Source organism: Haliaeetus albicilla, chromosome 23 (genome assembly GCF_947461875.1).
Source record: "Haliaeetus albicilla chromosome 23, bHalAlb1.1, whole genome shotgun sequence".
Classification (NCBI taxonomy): Eukaryota; Metazoa; Chordata; class Aves; order Accipitriformes; family Accipitridae; genus Haliaeetus; species Haliaeetus albicilla.
The window spans coordinates 22,711,760-22,729,761 of NC_091505.1; the positions used below are offsets into that span (position 1 = coordinate 22,711,760).

Sequence of the window (18,002 nt, forward strand, 5' to 3'; positions counted from 1 at the left end):
TTTTAGTTAGTAATTCAGCTGTATTTCCATAAAAGTACTTTAAAACAAAACTTCCATGTGTACCCTCAAAAACTTGCATAAGGAAATGCATAAGGAACTTGCATAAGGAAATGCGCCCCAGTAACGCCGGTGAGCAAATCCAGCCCAGGAAGGGGAGCGACGCAGCGGGCTACCTGCCATTAACCGACACAGCTACAGCTTGGGATTGTTCAGGTAACTTTAGCACACTGTAAATTGGAGGAGAAAGTCATTGGAGGAAGGAAATTTGGGATCTGCTACATAATAAGAAAACAAGGATAAATCTGTTGTATCAGTAACTGTAAATTATTCATGCAATTTAAAAAATAAACCCCAGCACTACATGCTGCAGGGAATATGGGTAGCAGAGATGAAATAATAAACTGAAAATCCCTCTTTGCCAATTTAGATGAAGGAGGAGTTGGGAGTGCTGCTAAAACAAAGGTTAGGCAGAGCTGAGACGTGGCTGTGTTTCTGCAGAGAGAAGAGCGGCAGGAGGGAAGACCTGTGTGCTCTCGGAGGCTTTGCGCAACTCCTACTCGAGGGGTTGAATCAAAGAGTCTCACATGATACCATGAGTGTGCTGGACAGGAGCGGAGCCCTGCACCCTTCCTAGGCTACGTAAACAGTCAGCATTTCAGGTAGATCAAGAGCCAGGCTGAGCTTTGGATGCAGCGACACATGGAAAATACAATGCTGTAACAATAAATCTAATGTGCAAAGCTGGGGCTAATTAGTTTGAATCAGTCTCTTCTTTTGCAGAAAGAAAAAGAAAAATCAGAGAACAGTTTGCTTCTGCTGGGGATGATATCCCTCAAAAAAAAAATCTCTTTCCCTAAACCTCTTAGCAAACAGGAGTGCTGACTGTTGTGGAAGGAAGCTACACCCTGGCCCCGGCTAGCGAGGTGAGGACCACAGCAATTACGAAAAATGCAGAAAAGAATCCCTTCACTACCATGAAAAAAAAAGACCTGGCCTGCAGCCAGTTCTCATGTTTTTGGGCTCGTCATTCAGCTGAATGACAACAGTGGGTAAAACTGACTTCTTTGCCTCTTCATTAGCTGTCCAGCAAAACTTTTCCCTTCCATTTATCTATCTGTAAATATTTTCCAAACTGAGCAGTGAAAGAGAAAAAATAACACACCATGAGCAGGGCTTGGTTTCCTCTAGACTCAGGGACAAATGTGGACAATAAATGCTGCTCCTGAGAGCAGCAGTACTAATGAAGTTGGTTTGCTTTCTTCTAATCCCCCGCTCTTTCATATCGCCTCTTTTCCACCCCTGCAGATGTGCACTCTCTGATGTTGTCTAACGCTGGCTGAGCTGATGAGCCTCCCTGCGGGGAGCGGTACCCGACCTCTCCTCCCTGCGCGTCCTCGCTCCCGCAGCAGGCAGGACCTGGCACCCGACCCTTCGGCGCTGCACGCTCCTCGACCTCCTGCATTTGGGCTTCCTTCCCCACTTACTTTGTGCTTAGGACTACTGAGTCGACCCTGTCAAATATTTCCACATCCATGTTCATGGACTCAAAAACTTGCACATTAAATAGGATTTCTAATAAGTAACAGTAGCCGAGGACCAGAATATGTTCACTGAATACAAACTATGCAGATGCTGGATTACTGTTGTCAGTTTTAGTAGACAGGGAGGTAACATAGTGGTTGCTGCTTAGGAAATATTCAAGCCTACTGACACTGAATTATTGAATAAATGTTTCAGCCCTTTGTAGGAACAGAAAGGTACGGACCTTCACACTCAGCAGTCTCCAGGGGAAACCTCTGCCCACCTTTTTGTTTCCAGTAAATCACAAAATCTCAGCTTCCTCCCTCGTATGTGCGTGTGTACGTGCTTACCGAGAGAGAGATACTCGGAACACCACTGCGTACCAGAAGTAGAAATAACACTGAGACTAAGATCAACGACACTGTTATTTTTAAAGCCCTGCAATTTGTATCACCAGCAGGCGAGCCATGTAGTCAGTTAGCGCAGTAATCTCCTGGCTAGTTACTAAAGAGGGCCCTTTTCTTGGTTAGCAGCTAACGAGACGGCTTTCAGCAGCGTGTGGCCGCTGTGTGCACGGATGTGACAGTCTGGTAATTGCACACAAACTTCAAAAGAGTTCTTCTAGAAACACTGCAATATGACACAGCACAAGGTAACTGCTAGACGTTTAATAAGTCAGAGCATCCAGAGCAGGACACGCACCAGAGACAGAGAACTGCTTGGACAGGAGGAAGAAGAAAAGGCCTAAGATTCAAACGAAGACAGCGAAGATCTCGCTCACAAGGAAAATACCAGGCCTCTGCTTAGTTTCTAATCACAGGTCTTGTCTTACACAAAATTGCAAGTGCTTGAACATTTTTTTCAGTGAAAGCAAGACCAAGACAATAACAGTGTAATTTCCAAGACATTGAATTTGTCTCTTACAGTTGTAGAGTACTCTGAAATTCCGCAGCATCACTGGGTTTCAGTGGATTGCAGCATTTGCAGGTATGATTTGATACAGTACCAAAGTTGTTAAACGTCTTAAAAACACTACCTCTCTCTTTTCTGTCCCTTTTTACCATAGGCTGGATTTGAAAGCTGGCTGGTTATATCAGAATATTGGAAAAATATAGCCCAGTTTTCTAAATAATAAGAACCAAAATGCATTCCAAACTTCCAACAGTCCTTCATCTTTGGCAAACAGATAAAAATAAAAAGTTATTCACGGTAACTGAGAGTTTTTGTGCTAAATCTCTGCCAGGTTATTTCACAAACAAAAGCAGCAGCAGCAGCCGCCCAGTGTCACCCTCCTGTTGCAGGTACAGTGAACCACATTTCCTTTGAACCATGTTTTCACCTCAGGAAAGTCTGTCTGCTATGCCGCTGCCTCCTTCTTGAATTTTAGAGTCTTTTATTTTTTGTAAATTGTTATCATCAAGTATTATGGTAACATCTATTTTTTAAAATTTTAAGATAACATTGCTTTGCTGATTGTTCCAATATCCCCTAACAATGAAATATAGTAATACAAAAGTTAACTAAGGTATAAACATGCAAAAGGAGAAGTCTCCCTGCGATCATAAAATGATGTTATTTTCTGTTCAGCAGTTCATGTTACTGCTGTTCATGCTAATTAATTAAAGGAGCTGTTGCTGTAATGTGCAAACAGGGAATCTGAGAAACTGAGAGGGCTTTTAGGTCTCGGAGTGAAGTTAAGTCAATCTGGGCGCGGGCAATCAAATGTAATGAAATCACTTGTCAGTGCTAAGCTTGCAAAAACTGTGAAGTTTGACTAGGGAGTAAAAGGATTATAATTAGATTTCCAATAGGATAATAACTAAATGGCAGAAAGCAGTAAAGAGAAAATATTACTTTGTTAGCTAATGGTGCTGCTGTTCGGTTTTAGTTTTTATCAGCACACTTGTAGTTGTGCTAATTTAATTTGCTTTTATCAGCAAAAATGCACTACTCGAATGGTACTTGAATGTCATTTGCAAAAATCATTGATCTGAAGGTGCACTTAATGACACCCAGTATGTTTATTTTATGTGAAACGGAGATTGGTTGATAAAATGGTTGATGCACTATCTTGCTGGCCCACAAGTGAGTTATGGAAGCAAGGCCAGAAGGGTATCTGTGTGCATGCATCACCCTCTCCTGCACCGCTCAACTATGCAGGGGCCTTCACGACTCCAGCAACTCTTACTTTTCCGTTCTGTCAGCTGAAAAGCTTCTCTCAGTTCAAGCTATGCTGGACTAGAAGATCACGTATACAGAGGATGGAGGTATTAGACTGTAAAGTTCAAAAAAGTTTCAAGTCTCGTCTGCACAAAATTTCTGTTCAATTAATATACAAAGCAAAGAGAAAATGCGTCAACTACATGGAAAAGATTTACAGTGCGGATCAGAATCCCAGTATATGAACAGCTTGTGTTAATAAAATAATTTTAAGAAATGAGCATAAGACATGATATGACTTAATCACTGTGAAAGGTGGCTGCATAGTATTTTTGTAATTTTCCTTTAAACCGTCTTAAGGAGATACTGGCAGTGAAACTAATTGAATTTCAAAGGAAAGGCGCTGTGTGAATGATAGATTTCTGTCCAGCAGAGCTATTGACAACAGAAGAAGAAAGGTCTGCATTGATGCTAAAGCTTTTTTCTGTGCAATAGAGAGAGATTTTGGAAGCTTGGAAACAGCTTTGTATTAGGGACATGTGTTTTGACCCTTCCTCCTCCCAGGGCCCAAAAAACAAAGGCAGCAAATGAAGGGGGCAATGAGGGAGTGTGCTCAAATTGTTAAAGACGGCAGCGCAATAGTAGCTGTCAAGTACAAAAATTGTAATCAAAGGAAAAAAGAATAAAAAGATATTATAGTATCAGCATAAATAAAAATGAAAGAGATGGTGCCACAGGACAGAAGCACTTTGAAATCTAAACAAGCTCTATAGAGAGCTCTTCAGAAACCTTTTTATCAGCTGAGAGTCCTTAGTGAAAAACTGGCTAAACTCATCACACGTTTACGTATGAACAGGATTACCGCACCAGAACTGTCACAGAAGTCAGCGTACACTGTCATTCATTACTGTGGTGAAGAGATGCTTTGCCATTGAGGAGTACAGGACAGGTTTAAAACGTCTACTGCGCAAGTCACATTCTGCCTTCACAGAGGGCCACCAAGCTCAGAGATACTGAACATTAGTGGATATCCAGTTCTCCCTTTCTTCAGGCTTTTAACCTGAACAAAAACTTCATGATCCAAACCCTGTTAAAACTAAAGACTGATGTAGTTGGGATCAGATTAAAAAAAAAAAACAAACACAAAAAAACCCCCAACCCAAAAACCAACCTGAAATAAAAATCATAAAATCATGAGGTTTTATTGTATATCAATAGCCTATAGGAAGTACAAGAAAGTTCTCTTAATTCCTTCTGCTAAGTAAATGGTTGTTGGAAGTGGCTATGCATCACTTTCCCCACAGTTATTTATAATCATTTTTCATGGGAAGACTCACTTGAGCCAACTGTAACTTTTTTTCTTCAATTGAAAATTGAAATCCACTTCTTTTTTTACTAGATTCTGTCCAGATTCAGCTTTGACTCTCAGAATCTTTTTGGAAGAGCACTGAGCACTCATCTCAGCAGGTATCATAAATAGATCAGAACCATTAAGAATATTTTGCTTGTCAAATTTAAATACATGTGTCCCAAGTGCTTATCCTATATTTTGACTGTTTCTGGCAGTAATGATGTTCCAATTGCAATATTTAGAGCACGATTCTAATCATATGTGTACATGTATGTACACACGTTATATGTATATATCTGCATTACAATAAAGTTGTGATTCTCCTTCTATGTAATACGTAGCATATGAACCTAAAATCACAAAAAGAGACAGCAGTAAAAATATTTGAAAGCTTTCCTGTATAGATGACAGATGGATGACAGATGCATACCAGAGGTATGCAAAGTCAAGCCTTTAACAGTTGAGAAATGCTAGAAGTTATGTTTGTATCTATAACTGTACTGCAGTCCCTCTTCTGTCTACACAGAAGGGGACTGTCTTTAGTTACTTCAACACAGATTATTTTTTGCACATTACCGTTACATGATTCAGTAGAAAGGGTGGAAGTGCTCTAAGAAGCAGCAGTTATATTGAAAGAGGCAGCTGTCTCCAAGCTGCTATAGCAGCCAGCGCAGAGCTGAATGGTGTGTAATGAATACAGCACAGGGTTGAAGGGAGAATAAGGTTGGTTTTATAGAAAACCAACATTACAAAACTGGACTTTCTCCAAAGTCAAGAGAATTTCTATGGTCAGATTGCTCAGATCAGATTTGACCACGGATTTTCTGGGTGTCTCAAACAGGCTTCCAGTGGTAATGGATACAACCCCTAAGATCTCTGTATCTCGGCTCCCCTGAATGACGATTACACAACTCCCTTACTTCACACGCCTATAGTCAGAATGCATTTATTATTCTTTGGGAAGCACTCAGACAATAGATGCATGTTCTGTATTTACAAACAGTCACTGAACAGGGAGGAAAATGGAGCACTGTACAATTGCTCATAACATGAACATGACTTTCTTTTTCCACCTACAGTTTATGTATTTTTTGAAAACACCTATGGTCTTGATAGCTAGGTAAGAATCAGAGGTAAAACATTTAAAAAAGATAAATCATATGTAAAATCACTTTTGAACTAAGCACATATATCTCATAGCTAAATATGAGTTTCCCATGCCTCTATTTAAACAAATTTAATTTCTGGTCTTGTAAAGTACTGATCTTTCAAAGGTTTTCTTTATTGAGCACAAAACCTAAATGAAGTTGTGTAATTTACATTTATCTTAAAGCAGAAAACAGAGACAAAAACTATTCTGCATTTCATTTAATTTTTAATATGGCTCATGGTGAACATGTATGTGATGGGATGTGGAACATACTGCACCTTGCATTGCTGCACTGTCATGTTGGGTTCCGTTGTGTTCTATTTCCATATCTGGGATTCCAGCATCTGAAAGATGTGACACTGAAGATTAATGCATTCCCCTTCGCCCTTCTCTCATGCATCTTTCGAAAAATATTTATAGCAAACTAGGGTGATCTCCAAGTTACACGGTCTTGCATAAAACATTTGGTCTTCATGGAATTTTCAGTAGTAAATTGTTTCCAAAATGTGCAAACATTACTGGTCTCACAGTGAATTATTTTTAACGGGCTTCACATTTGTCTGACGATCAGATAATAACCAACACATGATATTAATATGTCTGGAAAATTCTCTTGGAGAATGAGGGCATCTGACATATGAAAAATAAAAGTTGAAATTAAACTGTTATAATATTAAACTACATTGACTCTCCTGGCCATATACCTGCAAAAGTACAGAACTAAAGACTATAGCCAATGCCAGTCAACACGTTTCTGCGTATCCATTGGTATGAGTGCATGTTACAGATAAGGACTGTGCAAATTCCATTTAGAAGACTCAGGTCAGGATGTTGTAAGCATGCACCCAAAGCAAAATGACATATGTGGTATTATGTGAAACGTTTCCAGATTTCTGAGAAGAGCCTTCCAAAATGGATTGTGCTCTTTTTTCCAAGTTGAGAGAGAGTCTCATAATGATATGCACTTTTGAACTATTTAATTCCATATTGATAATACCTCTGTATGCACAGTCCTTTGGGGTGGGGGCGGGGGCTCAAACACCCCAGGGTGTTATGATAACAGATGCCATTATCCACCTTGTGCCAACAAGGATTAGCATGAAGGGTATGTGATTTGAATCTATGGCACCTCAAATCCTGCAGAAACATCTGCTTCCCTTGTAACACAGCACTTACTTAGAAATTACAGCAAGAAAAAGACCCACACCTGAAAGGGAGCTGCGTATACAGTTTTGAAGTTTTTCTGTGTAGAAGCCTGTTCTGGACTTTCTCGAACAGAGAATAACTGTACCGTTGCTTTCTTTCTCAGATCACTTCAGTTGGAGTGTCAGTATCTATTGCAAAGATGACATTTTGCTGGTCACCCTACAGCCTAACCGAACTCTATGTCAAAGCAGGGCAACCCATTAAAGTATAGTCCATACACAGAAGAGTAATATGAGTAATATCTCAGTAATATATGTGTAAATGAAATATATGTGATGTATGTATATGCAGCCCTGTAAATATATACGATCAAATGAATAATATTTTCACGTATACAATTTTTTTGTATAAAATTACAAGTGACTGCTACCACAGAGAGTTTCCCTTATTCAGATTCCCGTTTTGAAGGGAAGTTCAGGGCACTGGTCTATTAATCTAAAAAGGTTCTTTCTTTTCAAACCTCCTAGAGTACATGTTGTACATACGTAAAATGACAAAGTCATCTGTAACTAATAACAGCATCTGTTAAATGAGACAGACTGTCAGAGTTAAATTAAAAATATTCAGAATAGCCCTTCACATTTTGTTGTCATAAAATTGTACCTGCAATTAAATTGTGGATTAAGATGCTAATGAGCTACCTGATTTGCATGTGCAATCAGATTAGCATGTAAATATCAGCTTCTTGCAGGCACTAACATATATATGACTACCTGAGTGCGCCTGCAAATCAAAACGTTAGCAGCCAGGCCCACAATAGCAGATGTAAAGATCTGTTAATCACATTGCTGGCATGTTGGTACCCTTTAATTTGTGGCTTGCAGAACTGCTGAGTACTCCTAACTGTCGTGCAAGCGGCAGGTGCTTACCAGCGACGGCAGAATCTGGGTGAATGACCTTACAGAACATAAGGATTTTAGTTTTTTTCTGACATTCATCTCAAGGTGCTGGCTATGTCTGTGGGATCCGATCTGGGCGTTTTTCTGATCCAGCGGAGGTGGTGGAAAAGGTTTCTGCTGGCTCTGTCCACCCACTCTCCCCTGGGTCATTGTCCCTTACCACAGCGCAACTGCAAGCTGTATATCCATGTCTGAATCACCACCGTTCACTGTCAGTACATCAGAAACGCCAGCCAGTTCCTGGCTGCAGTGATATGCTGGACTATAAAACCCAGCAGATGAGAATGCCTCTGAAAGATGTTGCTCTCGTACTTAAAGAGTTTATATCTCTTAGGTGCTCTAGATAAATCACAACTCGCAGTCCATTGCAGAGTGTTGCAGCGGCAGTTCACGCAGACAGGCTTGCCCTAACTGTAAAAAACAGTTTGGGTAGCCCTCACGACTGAGAACTCAAGACAAGCTAAAGTCATTATTTGTACTCAACAGTTCAGGCCGTTTTTGCAGTCTGCTTATGTTATTATGGCTCGGTTGCCAGCAGTGCCCGAAGCAGGCAGCACAAAGTTAACGCAAAGACTACATGACACACAAACGCAGCAGAGGCTGAATGTAACTCTGATTCATGAGCCTCTGCAGAGACTTCGGGGTAGGGACGCACAGACTGAACCTTAGCTACGGAACCTGAAATGAATTAAAACTCAACTAGGTTCAGTCTTAGATTCAAACCAAAGCTCTAAACTTTGGCCAGAACCACATTAAGCAAGAGAGGCAAATCCTCCCACTACCCAAAAACATAATCACCCTGTTAGGAGATTAACTGATTTGTTTTTGTTTCACAAGAATATTTGGGAAGTATTCAAAACCTAGTCAGCTCTGAAAGCTGATACATATTTAACAAACTTCATAGGTCCTGAGGCTGAGCAAACTTCAGCCAAACCGCTTTTAAAATGAAGCTCAGCAGTTCTAAAAACGAATCTGCTGGGAGAGGAGAGTTCAGAGAACCTTATAGGAACCAAATTTCACATTGTCTTAGCTGGCACTGTAACAGATTTCTCTGGTAATATATTCAGCATTTCTTGTCATGTCTGTGTAAACTGCTCTGTCTGTTTCTCTAGTTGCAGACTTACTTTTTTAATTCGTGACCCAGAGCACATGGCCTGAAATAGATTTTTTTATTATTTCAGGAAAGGATTGTGGCTTTTTATTCTGGAATTTGCTTTGTGCATCATCTTACTTTTTTTCACTCAATTAAACATCATTTTAAGCTAACTGTGAAAGGCCAACTAAGACATTACCATTTAACATCCTGAGACCGTCACCTGATGTGGCCTGTTTCAGTGCCTGTTCCACTTGTTCTCTTCTCTTTGATTCAAATTCCAAAGCCTCCTGCAATTTTCTCTTTGCCTTTTTTTCTTTCTTCAAGCGTTTCTGAATTGTTGCTGAAATGTAAATATATTGTAAGAGTAGCTGTTAAAGCACAATTAATATATAATGGAGACAGTAAATGAGTTTATGTTCAATGTCCAAGGGCCCAGTTCTATCTCGAGGAAAAAAAAAAAAAATTCTGGCATGAATCTGATATAAAACCAAAAAAACCTGCAAGCCATATCCTGCAGTGAAACAACGAACAATCTGAAAGGGCTTTAGATCTTGTTGAAGATCTTAAACCTTATTCTCACCCTGGAACAGCCCCATGGATTTAAGTCTCCTGACCAGAACCTAAGAGTCTCGGAGCCAGCCCAGTGGTTCCTGTCACACGGACCTCACCAACTGGGACTAAATTCCAGCCACAGTTCTGCAGAGTTCGGATGAACAGATCATTGGCTTAAACTAATTTCTAGCAACAGCAGCAATGTACATCCTCGGAATTAAATAAATCTCTCTTCATTCTAACCTTTTCCCTTGATGCTGAGAATTATATTGTACCCTCCTCCTCCTGTAGTTTTATCTAGAAAGATAATCCAAACACACTGGTTATGTCTTCCCTGACCGCTCTTCATGGATGGAGGAAGTTTTCTGAATGTGTCAGAGATTTGGTTTTAGTTATATTTCCTAACAGTAAAAGGAAATGAAATTTATTTCTGCAGGCAAACTGTCTGTGTGCAGTGTTGGAGAATCTGAAATGTCATACCAATGGGGTAGAGAGTGAAATCCCATGGAATTAGGTGGTAATTTTTTTGTTAAAAATGGAGCAGCAGTTGGGTTAATTTTGAAGCAGAATAACAAGAACCACCACCCAAGATAGAAGCCAGGCATAACGCTATTGAGAAGCTGGGTTAAGTGGGTACGCACTCAGATGAAAGATCAAATGCGTAGAGAAGGGGTATGTACTGAGTAACGTTGAGTACATTCGCACTTCATCACTAGTGGGAGAAAAAAAAAAGAGGGAAAGGCAGAGAAAGGAGAGAAACAAAAAAGCATTGGGTGTATGTTGAGAATCTCCGAGAGAAATTAAAAGGGAATTTCCCAGGTAGGAAGCAGGTTGAAAACAAGCTTGTAACACGGGTAAGTAAATCAAGTATATTCTCTTCATTAGCAATTTCTCCTTCTGACTGAAGCACTCCATGAAACGCTGTACAGTAGCTGGCTGTTTGGACTTAGAAGAGGTAACAATGCAATAATACAGCGCTCCTCTACAGCTTTGTGTTAGATCTCAATGCACTTTACAGTCATCTTCGCTCTTTTACAGACAGAAAGCAGAAACAGTGCCTTGACAAAGATCATCCACAGGCCACTGGTACAGCCATGTAAGATTTGGCAGAAAACAGAGGTATTCCTGACTAATCTTAGCCTTAAACCTAACTATACATAAAATTAAGACTATAACTACAGAATTGTACAGTATTAATTGTAGCCAGGTGATCAATATCTTCACTGGGAACTGCTGACATAGGCTACGATTGTATTTCCTCACCTATATAAATTCGAGCAATAAAATGCACCTTTTAAGCCTTTTCCTTTTCAAACCCTGGATCTTAATCCCATATTTAACCTTATTTTTCACCAGCACCAGGTTATCATTACTTGGGCCAGAACTACATCTAAAATACCCACCTCTGCCAACAACAACCCTTCCTGTGCTCCTGCTGGCTAACAGACTGTCCTTATTATCCTTATTAAACTATCTTTAATGGGCTCTTACACTTGTTTTTTCACCAGTGCTGCAAGAACACTCTGTTGTGTCTCTTCTTTGTATGACCTGCGCCTCCCTTCCCTGGTTTAAACTGCGTGGTAGGATCTCTACAGGCCCATCACCACACTTCTGCTGAGCGTATCCTCCGGCCAGAAAATACTCTCCTTCTGGGCACAGCTCTTGTTCCAGGAAACCTGCAGTCAGCTGGCATGTCTGATTGGCATGAGGAAGATCAGTTGGACCAGAGGCTGATGCCCACATACTTCCTCAGAAGCAGCAGGAGAACATTTTTAGCAAGCTCTGAAAGGGGTCAGAGACCACTTCCACAGCATACCCCAGCTCATCGCAAGGTGCTGCATTTCCACCACCCAGCGCAGCCTGTGCAGAGGATGGAAGAATGCTTTCGCACTGTGCTGCTTCAGTTCACGTGTGTAGTCAAACTCCACAGAGCAGTACTTAGTCCCGTGGATTCATTACGGAATCAAACATATGGAGAAGCGATGGCACTAGAAAAGGCAGGTAAAACTAAAAGACTAAAAAGAAATTGAGCTTAAAACATAAATGCCCTTTTAAAATTACCATCTATTTTAGAGTCAGGTTTGCTAGCGTGTACACTCTGACAAATATTGCTCACAAGTATTGTTAAAATGAAAGTTGAATTTATACAAGCAGTATTTTGCCATCCATTTTATTTAGTTGCTTCTCCTGTATGTTAGATACCTGTGAATTTCAAATCACAAAATATTGTTAGAAAATTTACTAAAAAACCTGAAAAGTTTCTGGGAAAATCCACAGTATTTACATAACGTTTTGTGACCGCTTGTTCATCTAAATCCTTATTGACTTTTACACATCTTTCTGGATTTGTGAATGCTCCAGTCAGGGGAAAAAAAGAAGAATACCATTACATGGGAAATTTCTGAGAGACTTAATATTAATGTCAAAATGTGATCTGCAGAACATAACTTTGGAAAATTGAGCAAACCATATGAAAAAGCCTATCTCTGACTTTCTATGATAATAAAGATGTGCATGTGGCGATGACATGAAAGACAAACAATTCTGAGGATATTGATTATTGAAATTCTCTTTTGAGCCAGAAGCCAACAAAGCCTGTGAATGGCTTAAGGCTTTTGTTGACTTAAATGTGACTCAGGACGTGCATAGTATGCTGTTTGCCTACAGGGAGATAAGTTTTGTTTTATAAAAATACACCAGTCTCATCCACACCGCGACTGGGGTGATGCAGCATTTCTGAACAGCCACTGCAATTTAACAACTTCAATAGTATTTACTGACCCTTCACAACTTGACTTAGAAGTGCTCTTCTTTGTTGCCTCTTACCGAGACTTGGTCCTGCAGACAGCTCTGTTCTACACACCTAATTTCAATTCGAAATGCACAGGAAGGTAGTACTTGGCACCTACATTTTTGGTCTTATCTAGTTTTATCTTTCTGATTTCATGGATGTAATCTAGAAGTAGCTTTTGGCACATAAAGTACTATTCCTCTCCTTCAGACGGAGATTTGAATTTTAAAAAGAATACTGCCTTCTTTGCAATATCACAGCGAAAAATTCAGATTTACCAATTTAATTGCCTATTATTATCAAAAGCTTCTAAACAGTCATGGTTTTGTCTTAGAAGGCCCCATATGGGGAGTTCTATTGTATCTCACTCTTCTGATGGAAAAAAAAAAAATTATCTAGGGTTATTTGCTTCAGATCTTGCACTTGGGTAGACAATTTCTCATAGTTCCATCTATTTTGTTGCACTGAAGTTATCTATGAGAAAAACTAGCCGACTAGCACCTGAACTACAGAAATGTGGGCTAGATAAGTAGTAAAGTAATGAAAAAAATCACCTAAATACCCAAATTACGGACACACTATCTTTCTCACAGTAAGACTGATTCTCAATGCTTGGAGAATAACAGCAGAAAACAAAAGAAATTAAAGCTGTCAAATGAAGAAATCGGGCTGGGAATACACAGGTGGAGTGGTAATAATACATGCAAAAGCCATGAAACCGAATCAGCTTTCTTCCACAGAACCTGCCAAAACTCTCTGCAGCCAGTTGCCCTCCAGGAAATAATCCTTCAGTCACTGTTCTGTCTGCTTACGGAAAAGTGTGCTTCATTCTGTTTTTATTAAATTTAAATCTTTCATTACCAGTGCTAGTCCACTGCTGCATTACACTGAAGTATGAATGTCAGTTAACTCCGAGTCCTCAACAGCTCCAGCTGGAAATGCCAAAGGGTTATACATTTAATAGATATCTAAACTCCATTTTTCATTCACTCACCTCTGCTTTGCAGCTCAGCTGTGAGTTGCCTTTCCAAGCTCTCTCTTAGTTCTCTCTCTCTACAAAGCTCCATCTTTAACTCTTTCTTTTCCTGCTGTATCTGCTTTTCCTGGACTCTTGCATTGTCCACAGCCACCTTCAGCAGGCCCTAAAACACACACAAATGTAAGATCTGAAAATACCATTTTCTTTCAGCAGTGACAAAATTCATCCATTTGTTTCTTTTACACCCTCCAGGAAAACAGAAAAATTAAAAGCAGGAACCTATAGGGGTGGAATGCAACTGGGCATCTGAAGTAGCTAAATGTTATGTATGCACAATTTTGTGGCATGGAATCATTCAGTATAGCTTTTGCTAATTCATCCTACTGATGTGGTTTATTACAAACTGAGTGCCATATCATTGCTGACCTCGATCAACTGCAGGGAAAAGCAAAAGAGGAATAATGAGACTGGTGAATTTTAATATGACCATTATTGCCAACTATTAAGTCAAATAGACAATGTATGAAACCCTTTCACGATTGATAATGCCAGATAGTGGAAACCTAAGCATTACATTAAATAAAAGAAATTAGAATTGCAGATATAAAATAGTTTCTGAAACTTTTTAAAGAGATTGAAAAAGAAACACATTTTATCTATCATGACATAGCCTGGGCCTATAGAGAGTAATTTACCTGAATGTTGGTTAATAGTGTTTCTACTGATGAAAGACCATCAGCAAAAAGAAATGGCGCCGGAAATCCAGGAGGCAAGGCCTGTCCAGCCAGTTGGACTTTATCTAAGGTTGGTTTCATTATTGGAATGGCAATTTGGACCTCTTCTGTAAAGATAGGTTTAAAAGCAACATCAGAAAGCATTGGAAATATAGGTAGAAGTAATTTCTAGAAACTAGCATTCCGTTTACCTGGAAGTCAAAATACAAGCACATTAGTAAAATTGACATTGTTTCAGTCTTTGGGCAGCTGTGACTGTTGCTAAGGTAAGTTTGCAAAATAGTACAGAACAATAATAAATATACTGAAGCCTATAATGCAGCTGTAATAGAGTATAGACTATTATATCTCAAATTCTACAGAATTATACTACAGAATTATAACAGTATTACGCAGTTCATTAAACCCGAATGTCCTTTCTTCATTCTATCGTGTTTGCCATTCTGTGATGTGCGTTTTTTGTTGCTATAACCTTGACAAAATTCTAATCAAGAAATGTATCGCTTCTCTTTACTCCTTTAAAGTTATCCTTCCCATACTCAGCAGTAAATAATCTCCACTGAGTCATCCCCTCCTGCTTAGCTAGCACCAACGCCACATTGTCAGTAAAGTGTCGGTGCAGGTTTTCTTAACAAGTACCTTGCTACCGTCAGCCTTTTTAGTCACGGGCAGTGGCCAAAAATGCTTTGCTGAGTTATCGCTACCGAAGGTATGAGGAGAGCTGGGTGCCTGGGGGTCTTGGGAGCGGCCGGGGAGGAGAGGGTGCTCCGGCACAGGCCTCGCTCCTGCGATTTACTGCGCAGAACTAGATTGATGCATCTCTTACAAATTGGAGAATCGGGACCTGGTGGCTTCCCCTTCACTCCTTGTTTCAAATAGATCATGTTGTTATAGATCAAGCTGTGCACAGACAGCAGACACGTGTATCCGGAAAGAAACAACATTAGGAATTATTTTTCAAAAATCCTTTAAATTTTGTCATGAATCAGTACTATCACCAATGAACTCACATTTTTGAATAGGATAATTTGAACATATTTTAGGACAGTAAGTGTACCACCTTCTCTCAGATCCCTATGAGTACTTCTTCCCCACGTATTCATTTTAAACACCAAGTTAATTGCTGAAAACCACAAAATTAAAATCTACCAGTCTTTAAAGCCAAACTCTGTATGTTTCTTTTACTCTGAAATCTTAAAAAAAAATTTCTGTGTAATATTTCAGGGAAATCCAGTCTATATATAGTATGTTCCTGCACTTGCAGAAATCGTGAAGAGTATCTTCTCAGCAATTGCTTTTTAGTAAAGCTTGCAACTAATGTATTGACCATAAGTTCACGATGCGTGTGTTTTCTAAGGGCAACAGTCAGTCCTGATAGTTTCATTTGTCAAGTGTCTTGGTCATATTAAAGCCAGGATGTACAATTAGACCATATCATATTCAAAAGGCCTCCTTCTCCCACCTCTCATTAAAAAAAAAAAAAAAAAATTCAGGAAGAATCTGACAACAAATTAAACCACAGTGTCCCTCCAGCAGTACTATTATCTAGTTTAACAAACTCCAGGAGCATCTATTGAGCAGCAAGCACTTTTTGCTGTGTTTCTGAAAGAGACCTACTGACAACGAACATGAAGCATTAGCAGTTTTCAAGTATTCTTTGAAATCTCTGTTTAGGGAGTATTTTGTTTTCACTGTATGAGTTCATTACATGGAACATCTTCATAACGATTCTTCAGGACTAATAACAACAAAAGCCAGTAACCTCTACACATCTTCGTAGCTATCATTTTAGAGCTGTATTCATGTAATTTAAATGATCCATTTAAAAAAAACCAGCTCCGGTAACATACTCAGACCACAGAGTTTGTGCTGATTCAGATACACCATTTCTCATAGTTAAATAACTTATATCAGTGGCAGAGTTTTTAAAATAAACTGGTTAGTTGTTGCATAGGATGCTACACAGAAATAATATATAAGCCACGGAGTCACAAAAGACTAAACAGAAGTGGCATTTGAAAAAGAAAGTAATACATGAAGTATGCATAACAAAACTATAGCTGCTTTAAAATCTCTAGAAATCTCTACATTTTGGAGATGAAAGGAATAACATTAAATTGGCTGAAAGGAAAATTACTATTGACTGTGAAGACAGGTTGCATGGTCTATGGTTTGTAATGTTACTGTACAGCAGATTGAAGTTTCAAAATAGTATTACTCTTCTTTAAAGAGATAGACACAGCTAAATTAGGTGCTGCTTGCTGCAGTGAGGATCAAATGCAAAAAGAATCATATTTCATCAGACCTAGTCAACACCAGGAAAATAAATAGAAATATAAGAGGTATGCAGGCAATGATTCATTTTGATAATCTGGCCCAAGAGAGACACATAGAGACAGCACACAGATCTAAGCTTCTACCAAAAGACAAATAGGACACAGAGGGTGGGAATTGGGATGACAGTGTAGCAGAGGTCACATCGATTTTCAGCAGCAGTTTTCACACAGATGAGATAACCCTGGACTCTATTTGGCCCATTGTTCATATCCTACCTGTCCTAGAAGCAATAAATTTCCAAGTCCCAGAAAAAGGGCAGTAAAGAAGAAGGATTCTACTTATGACTTCTTATGATTAAGTTTTTGTGCTAACCAAACATGCTTTGCAGACCAAGGTCACATTGCATGTTAAAGTCTGTAATAGCTGAAAACTAGAAGAAGCATATTATGTTTTAGCGTATATGGGTGGAAACTGTCAAACCATTCATCATTTTTTTTTTCTGATTGAAATCACACTCTGCAAAGATGAATGATAAATGCATTAGAAATCTATTTCAATCTTGTAATAGGTCTTCACATCTGAATGGTGTCTACATCTTGCCCATATTGTGAATAAGTGCACAGTTAGGCAGAAATTTATTAGCTAGACTTGAGAAATCATAATTGGTAAAGCAATTAAAAATGGCATGTGTTGGAAGCATTTTTTGTGGACTGTATCAAATGCATCTCTTTAATAGACAAAAAGATGTTGATTTAAGCATTTTGATTTTAAAGAACACTAAAAATGTAAATGCTAGAAGCTGCACTCACACATCTAGTACAACAGAATAAGCAAGAAATAAAGCTAGGACAACTACAATCTAACCAAGGACACAAACAACCTTTCTATTTATTGAAGCAAAGTAGGAACTACTTTTATCGAGCTTGTTTGTTAAACCTGCCATGCTTTATAATAGCATTCAGGAATCCATTTAGAGTGCAGTCTTTTTATTTTAATTTCTAGCTGGCATCCAGATGAATAGACGAAAGCAAGAATTATATTGCTGAGAAAGAAATACACAGTAAACACTAACAGTGAATGGAATATTATCCCAGGAAAGCACATGGAAATCTGCTAGAAAGTTTCTTGTTCTTAATTCAATAAACTGAAGTATTTCATCTTCTGTCTTCTGCCTAAGTTGCAGAAATAGGGATTGGAAAACGAAGCATCAACCTACGGACTAAACGCAGCACTGGGAACACGAGTAACGTGAATTGCTCCCCGCATGACAGTGCATGGCCCAAACC

At 39.2% G+C, this 18,002-nt stretch overlaps 1 protein-coding gene and 1 long non-coding RNA gene across 5 annotated transcripts in view; one reads left to right on the top strand and one right to left on the bottom strand.

Annotated features, from left to right (window-relative positions):
* The window catches only part of DACH2 (dachshund family transcription factor 2), a 314,600-nt gene that overhangs the window by 4,278 nt on the left and 292,320 nt on the right, over positions 1-18,002 (bottom strand). For 2 of the 4 annotated variants that reach the window (XM_069811523.1, XM_069811521.1), the window contains exons 8-11: positions 14,401-14,546; positions 13,721-13,868; positions 9,604-9,723; positions 6,461-6,526 (exon numbers count right to left, since the gene is read on the bottom strand). In XM_069811523.1, coding sequence (XP_069667624.1) covers positions 6,461-6,526; positions 9,604-9,723; positions 13,721-13,868; positions 14,401-14,546 — 480 coding nt within the window. Of the gene's footprint in view, positions 1-6,460; positions 6,527-9,579; positions 9,724-13,720; positions 13,869-14,400; positions 14,547-18,002 lie in introns of all 4 variants that reach the window. The other 2 variants (XM_069811522.1, XM_069811520.1) reach the window with 1 other exon arrangement.
* LOC138690752 (uncharacterized) lies at positions 102-6,697 on the top strand. The gene is made up of 2 exons (XR_011329529.1): positions 102-923; positions 1,306-6,697. It is a non-coding gene; the product is annotated as an uncharacterized lncRNA (long non-coding RNA).